Source organism: Rhopalosiphum padi, chromosome 2 (genome assembly GCF_020882245.1).
Source record: "Rhopalosiphum padi isolate XX-2018 chromosome 2, ASM2088224v1, whole genome shotgun sequence".
In the NCBI taxonomy this organism is placed as follows: Eukaryota; Metazoa; Arthropoda; class Insecta; order Hemiptera; family Aphididae; genus Rhopalosiphum; species Rhopalosiphum padi.
The window spans coordinates 22,707,920-22,716,183 of NC_083598.1; the positions used below are offsets into that span (position 1 = coordinate 22,707,920).

At 30.3% G+C, this 8,264-nt stretch overlaps 1 protein-coding gene across 4 annotated transcripts in view; it reads left to right on the plus strand.

Moving 5' to 3' along the window:
- The window catches only part of LOC132920540 (uncharacterized), a 43,973-nt gene extending 35,909 nt beyond the window's left edge, over positions 1-8,064 (plus strand). For 3 of the 4 annotated variants that reach the window (XM_060983009.1, XM_060983011.1, XM_060983010.1), the window contains 4 exons: positions 2,388-2,573; positions 2,703-2,846; positions 4,689-4,754; positions 6,687-8,064. In XM_060983009.1, the coding sequence (XP_060838992.1) occupies positions 2,450-2,573; positions 2,703-2,846; positions 4,689-4,754; positions 6,687-7,573 (1,221 nt within the window). In that variant the 5' untranslated portion in view covers positions 2,388-2,449 and the 3' untranslated portion in view covers positions 7,574-8,064. The remainder of the gene's footprint in view (positions 1-2,387; positions 2,574-2,702; positions 2,847-4,688; positions 4,755-6,686) is intronic. The other variant, XM_060983012.1, reaches the window with a different exon arrangement.
- The last annotated feature ends 200 nt before the right edge of the window (positions 8,065-8,264 follow it).

Genomic DNA, 8,264 nt, shown 5'->3' on the forward strand with positions numbered 1-8,264 from the left:
AAAAAAATAACTTTACATTAGAGCCTAAAAGTATTTGTGAGTGTCTAAATTACACACTATTTTGTTATTTCTGTCTTATCAGTTATCATTGTATTGTATGAACTTGACAAATTTACCTTTCATATCATCAAAATAGTACAAAGAAAATATTGAAAGTATCTCCTATATTATCTATTTTAGGATGTAAACATTAAACATGTCATAAATTATAATACATATATGTTCTTATCTTTAAATGTGATGATAAAAGTTAATTTACTGTTTTTTAATCGAGAACCCACATTTTTACCATTTGAAAAATACATTATCATTTGTCAGTTTAATTATTATACATAATATACAGAACACACTTCGGTATATTCCTCTTAAATGTATATTATTAATTAAATAATAAAATAACATAATATGAAATACTACTATAGTATGCGTATACAAGCAAAGGAAATAACAACTATTGTAATGATGGTAATAGTTAGATTTTTCGATACATTAATTCTAGTATTCAGTATGGGTAATAACTTAATTTTGTTGTTTTTTAAACATCATACATTATCTTATCATTAAACGATTTTTCTATCGAATTGAGTATCAAAATAATTTAATGATACAGATGTATTTGCACTGCAGGAGAGGAATTTCTTTGCATAACGGTGTTTGTTATTGTATTTTGTTTTTAATATACTTATTTGACAGTGACATTGTAAAAGATTGTCTGAAAAGGCTATAAAGGTTTCGATGTCACTTCTTACCACCTGCTTACTATATCTATTTTTATTTTAATGACGTGCGTGTGTTTGTTTTTATTGTTTCTACCAGTGCTGTGATTGTTGTTAGTAACGAGCTTATGTATAGTATATTATATATATTTATATTATATTATACAATAAAGGTTTATTGGTCTCTCTCTCTCTCTCTCTCTCTCTCTCTTTAACCAGTCCAACCTAAAGATATTATGAGAGTGCTCGTGACGTGAACTTGTGCAGTGCAGCGGCAGCGATGTCATGCAATATCTGCGGCCCCCGCACTTGTCTTCCTCGTTCCGGCCTTGGGTCCGGTTAAACTGCCAACGTTGCATCGCGTGTATATTCTGTGTGTAGGTGTGTGCGTGTCTGTGCGTTTGTGCAACAACGAGGAGGTCGATGCAACGCCCAACTTTTTCAAACAGTGTGTGTGTGCGTTGTGTGCACTGTGCCATTTCGGTTGTCTTGTGCAATGGACCATAAAGATGTTATACAGAGGGTCTAGACCAAGGCCATCGTCACCGCTGTCGTTTCTCCTCTATCTTTCTCTCTCACTCCTGCTGTTTCTAGTATAATACTGACGTATAGTGTATATAGTAATCGCCTTACAACATGCATCCACTGTACCGTTAAAAAACCATACAGTGTGTATCGGATTTCCGTGATCATTCTACGTAACATTCGTGTTAAAAATAATAATAATAATAATAATAGCATCTACGACACGATGACTTACAACCGCTCACATGTGTTATACTCAGACACACCAATAACATTTATAATAAATTAATCACCGTATAGTGTGTATTTATCGTTAATACATTTTTACATTTAGTTATATTTATCTTTATTTGCAATAAGATCATGCTTCAGTATAATTGAACGATGCTCGATACGTCTTCGTCAACGAAGTTAGTTTATGAATTGACTTTCTCATTTTGATGATTTTCTTTAACTTTTTTCATTCTTACTCTTCTTAAAAATAAAATTAATAAATAATAATGTATATAGGTATATATTATTTTATATCAGAAGTTTTGACAACAAATATCGGTGTAACGTCGAACCAGATTCTACTGTTATTATTAGTGTAGATAACAATACAAGATATATAAATGACATTTTAAATATTTGTGATATCTTATATATGAAAGAGTGTTATATTGACTTCGTTTAAGTACTGGTTTATATGACATCATTCCTGACAAAAATGTTTTATTTACTTAAAATTCGGCTATTTGGTATATTGTATTGTAATGCAGTGTTATCACTTTTGAAATAATCTCTGTTTTAAGTAAATATTTCGAAATAGTTCTTCAAAATAATGTAATAATTCAAGTTTGAGTTGACTTTGAATAAAAAAACAAGTGAAATACAATATTAATTATTAAGATCAATTAAAGAAAATTAGAAAGGATATATTTTTGACAGATACACTAAAAAAGATTATTCATATTACTTACCTATACTATTATTATAGGTAATAATAAAATTGAATTTTATAAAAGAATTAGATATTTGTATAATAAATACTATATCAAATAAGCGAATGTAATAATGCCAATGACATATCTACTCACTAAATTTATTTCAATGAAAATCTTATCATACTGTTTTGTATAATTATTCACGTTTATAATTTGACAGGTAAAAATATTACGTATATAGTTAAATTTTAAAAATACCTAAGTACCTAATAAATCGAATTCATGACTCCTATTAAGATGGAAAAATATCAATGGATTAATCCAGATAACCATAGTATTGCTGTTGACGACCAGAAACAACCAGTTTTAAATGAAAATGGTGATCTTATTGTGTTGGACAACGAAAGTGAGTATTGTTTATAAAAAGCAACTTCTTCTGGATATGTATATAAAACACTATACGTTAGGAATTGCTAAAATGTTATTTTTCACACCTAACTGTCTGAAGAAAAAATTATACATCGAACATTTTTAGGCGGAAAGTGTATAGCAGTTCCTAACTCTGAGGATGTATTAGAAATTTTTGGTTTCGGGTATCATGGGGGCTATGGGTCACCCCCCGGGTCGCCAAAAGATTCGCCTGAACATGATATGAAGCCAATCGTCCAAGTCTTAACAGGTAAATATATTCCTTTATTATTATAATATGCGCATCTAAATGTTTATCCGTTTCATAATGTGATTTGTGAAAAAGTATATTATGCGAGTGGATAATGAGTTTTTGTGGATTCCCTGCCACTTACCTGTTGTTCCACAATTTACGATCGTAAATCTGTTGTTGACGTCCGGTTGAAGGTCTCGTTATAATGCACGATAATATTATTATTATTGACATTCGTCGATGACTTATCATTATGAAAAATGCAATGCTTTTCGTTTAACAGATTGAAGAAATACATAGTTTATGCTTTTTCATACTATCTTAATATTATAATATATCGATTAATAATTATATTTGTGTAGAAATACACAATATTTTTTGTTATTATATACTTATTATATATACTCCTACAGTTTTATGTCTCATTACTGACATTAAAATTGTGTCATAAATCAATATTTTTAACATACAAAACAGTGAATAATATTTTTTAATTGGAATCACAGTAACCTATCCTAACAACGCATATACATATGTATGTATTAATAATTAATTTATTTTATATAAATGAACTATTTTGCGCATATTGTACTAATTTAATATAAAGCGCCATAACCTTGAATTTTAAATCCAATTTTATTCATTTAAATTTTAAATTAATTATATAGTATACAGAGTATGCTTAATATAATTATATGTATAATTATCTAAGTGAATATATTTATTTGGTTTTTGGTTCTGAAAATTTAAATATTGGAATTAAACTGCTCTTTAATATTCTATAATAATCGACTGTAGTGATCAATTTATAAACCAGCGAGCATACTGTAGTTGTAAACAATTAATAATGTTTTTAAGAATTTATTTTATTTCATAATTTGATCACATATTATAGTTGTTTTCAACTCCATTCTTTTATTTATTTATATAGTCATAATCATTTGATTGTAAAACATGCAACAATAATAAATATAGAGCTTTACAACTTTTTTTAATGGTATTATATAATTTGTTATTACTAAACAGACATTCTCATACAAATATCAGTATTTAGTACATATTTAATTTATAATAGCATTTTTTATAAGTAAACATTATTTTAATGATAAAAAGTAAATTTTATTGATAATAATTTTGTACGTGCTTATTTTATTAGATAAAAATTTATAATTGAAAAAATATTTAAAATGTTAAATTTCGGCCATACCGTTTTTTTCGTCCTATTTTCCTAACTATTCAAGACTGATGCTTAGCTAATAGCTACACCAAGTTTACATTTCACAATATTAGTTGTTGCAGAAATGGCTAGGTAGTTATATTTTATATAATAACGATTTCGACCATAAAATTGAATTGATAACTACTCGATTGCATTATGAAACGGATAATTGTATTATATTCATGAACTTTATAATACCTAATAGCTAGACCGATTTTGTTTACTGAAAGTGGTCAGAGATAAAGGGCACTTGTCGAGTGTGATTTGTGTCTAAGTTACAATATTGTGCTTATTGTATTATTAATGTTGGTTATCACTCTTTAGCATATTTATTGTGTATATAATTAAACATTGTTAAAGACTACCATATCACTGGTAAACTGCTATATGTTTACTACAGTCACACTTTATGCTATGCCGGTTTATTGAAATAAAGTCTATGGATATATTATTAAACGCTGTCTACCAATAGAGGGTGTCTCATACCACCCGGTCGTTTACTGTATAATGATATAATACTTATTTACCAGTATTATTTAAACATTAAAATTTAAAATATTGACATAAACAAAATTTCGATTATTCAGATTTTTAATAAGCACAAAAACAACATTTTTACAATTTTTCTGTTTCGAGTTTAGGCCCTCTGATGCCCAGTAATAGTTTTTCAAAATCGTATTTCACTGACGGGGTGGAGGAGACATCCGGTATGTACAATATTTATAATATTATACTTTATCAAAGAACATTCATTATTTCAAAAATTATTAGGAATACTTATTACAGTTTATTATTTGAAAATATTTTAGATTTCAAGCCATCTCGTTTTTATATATACGCTCGTGGATAAATAAAAAAAATTCTTCGAATTTCCACTTAAGGGATAGTTGTTGGTAGTAAATTATATTTAGTGGATAGTTTGGAAAAGGTCAAAATTCAAAATTCTTGTTTAATATAATGATTTCTCATCAATCGGTTTTTTTATAATTTCTAAACGAAAAAGTGTAGATATATTAAATTTTCACCAAATGTTTATATTAGAATTTCTATTACCTAGTCATTAGGCTGACAGGCCTTCGCTAAGAATTTTTTTCTTGTATCTATGCAATGATTTATCATTGAATTTAAATTTAACACATACATTAAAATGACTTAATCCTTAATGTCTAGGTACACTTTACATCTACTGTACAGCAAGCGATTACCTATTCCCCCTCTTTTAATATAATGTTAAGTCGTTACAAAATATCACTTGAAAAAATAAAAATATTTAATGATATGATTATTAAGTTTTTTACTGTTTTAACTACAACACATATTTTTTTAATTCTTTAATCTAAATATTTTACGGAGTAATCATATGTATTTAAATTTAGTTTAAAAAAAGTAGTATATTAGTTCTAAATATTTAATGTTTTGATCAGCTGCAGTCAGGCCTGATTTATGCAAGTGCAGATGGAGCACTTGCACTTGGCCCCCAATTTCTGGGGGGCCCCGGGCTCTGTAAGTTGTAGAAAATTATTTTTTTTTAATTAATTCCACAAAAATGTATTTTCTAAAATGTAATACCAACTGTCAATGTTCAGACTTTAGTATATTCTTATCATTAAATTGTCAATTGAATTTTGGTTATTTTTGTCATTCCATACCTCAGTGCTAATAAGTTACCATCACAAAATATTAAAATAATAATAATAGAAAATTGTTCGAACATCAGAAATATTTAATACCTAATAACTAATTTAAACTCTTTTATGATAAAATGTAAATAGAAATTGGTCATTTTTTATTTAATTTTAATTATATAGAATAAATTGTTAAATTAATAAGTTATATTCCATTTTTATAATTTTATAGAAGACTGAAATTAATTTATTTTAATTTAAATTTATATAATAAAATCCTTAAGTATTTTTAATATTTTAATATAGTATAATTTTGTTATGTTATTTAATTAGTATTGTCTTTTCATTGTCCTTAATTTACTAGATCAAGTAACTAAATTGTATTTATAGTACATGAAATAATGTACAAATATTTTATGAGTTTTGAGATAGGTATTTTGGTATTTAACACTTTTAACATATAAATATTTTATTTTATTATTAACATTTCCCCCCCCCCCCCCTCTCTATGTAGAATTTTTCTAGAACATTTGACTTGGGGGTCCCAAAAAAAATTGTGCACTTGGCCCTAATTTTATTAAATCAAGCTCTGGGCCTACTGTCGGTGGTCTGCAAAAAATGTTGGTCCACTTTACTGTGTATTGTCTACTTAAAATACTTGTTTGAAATTAAATTTTAATAGACCAAATAGTAATCCGTAAAATATTCTGATTTAGAATGAGGAATTAATAATTTATATATTGTCATTAAAAAAGTTAAAAACTTAGGTTAGGTAAAAAATATTATTTTTTCAAGTGATATTGTGTAACGGCTTAAAATTGTATAAAAAGAATGTAATAATAGTTTTTGAAGTAATTAGTGTTGTTTGTTAGAAGAATCATCCAGTATTTATTATACCGGTTATTATAATTTCCTTTCACTGAGAAAAAAAAATTAAAATTAAGGAAGCGTTGTCCACAATGTCTTTAACATTATCTACCTACCATACGAAATGTGTTCATCACTGTATTGCAGACGCCGATCAACTACTATGGAGCATGAGAACGCCGTGCCAGAAGGATATCGAAGCGACCAGGGAGATGCTGGCACTAGTGGCTTCTAAAAAATACCAGGATATGTTCAACGACCAATGTACGGTCAAGATTCGGGTGTGGAAACGAATTTGCGAGGAACTTATGTCGAAAGGGTACAGAATCGCGGACTCAGTGAACGAAGGAGGCATCAAGTGTCATCAAAAATGGCGCAACCTGGAGAAGTCGTACAGGAACTATTTAATAAGCTCGACAGACCCGAACAGTTCGGCGCCTAAAAAGCCGCCGCCATACTTCGAGGCGCTGCACGACATCCTCAAACGGAAGAAAAAGTACGCGAACGCGGCTACGTATACGCAGACCGTGGTGGTCGGCGACGACATGACCGAACCTGACGCATCGAGCATCAGCGGCATGCATCACATGAATGACTCGGATGCGGCACTGGACGACATGGACGACACGGACGGTCCGAACGACGACCACTGTTACGTGGTCAACAGTTCTGGTCACGTGTCCAAGCGGTTCAAAGTGGACCCGCTAACCATGTGCTCGACTACCAGTGGCGGTAACGGCGGTGGCGGCGCCGGCGTCGGTTCGTCGTCGTCGTCCCGCCGACATCATCACGTCCAGCAACCGGACGTGTTGGAACAGATACTGGAACAAATTATACGTGTGCAACGGGACACGTTGTCCATGAACGATCGGCACTACGCCAGGATGGAGAAGCTGATGAAGGAGAACGCGGCACAGACTAAGCGTCTGGCCGACGTCATGAGCCAGTTGTTGCACAGCAGTCGGGTGGACGATTGCGGCAACGGCAAGAACAACGATAAGTCGACCGGCATGACGTCGTCAGATGTTGAATGATCATTTGGTCCCGCACGGCTCTTAGCATTATTTTTTTATATATAAAACATATTATATTGAATTCCACGGATAACGGACGCAGTGCTGACGGAGAACGTCCACACCCCTTACCGACCTTTTCGTATTTTTTTCTTTTTCGTGTATTGTACCGAATTGTGTACCTACGCATTTAAAGATTTCCCTTTGATCAGCCAAACCCCAACCCAACCACCCAACCCTATTAATTTAAACTCCTGAATTGTTTTTAGTATAATTTGAAAGTTTCTTAAATAATATGTTATAAATACATGTACGTAATTATATAATAAAATATAATTAAATGATTAAATGTCGTTCTCTTCTCGTGTATATGTATAAAGTATAGTCCCGTGCGTGGTTTTTGTCGTGTTCGGAATTTTATTCTCCTCATATGTATAATCCATATTAATTATTAGTTATTTGAAACCATTATACCTATTATATTATGATAATAAAAGCATTATTATATTATATATTGTATATTACACTTCTTAATGTCCATTTTATACAGTATGCCCCACTTCACACCTAAGTATACATTAGTGCAAGTTACCTCGCGGCTACAGCAGGTTTGTCGTCGTTTTCCGTGTTTTTTTTTTTCGATAAACAGCCAAAAGCAGTTTTCACAAACCTTGTATTTATGTCATATTTAATAAATTATTTACCCGACTTA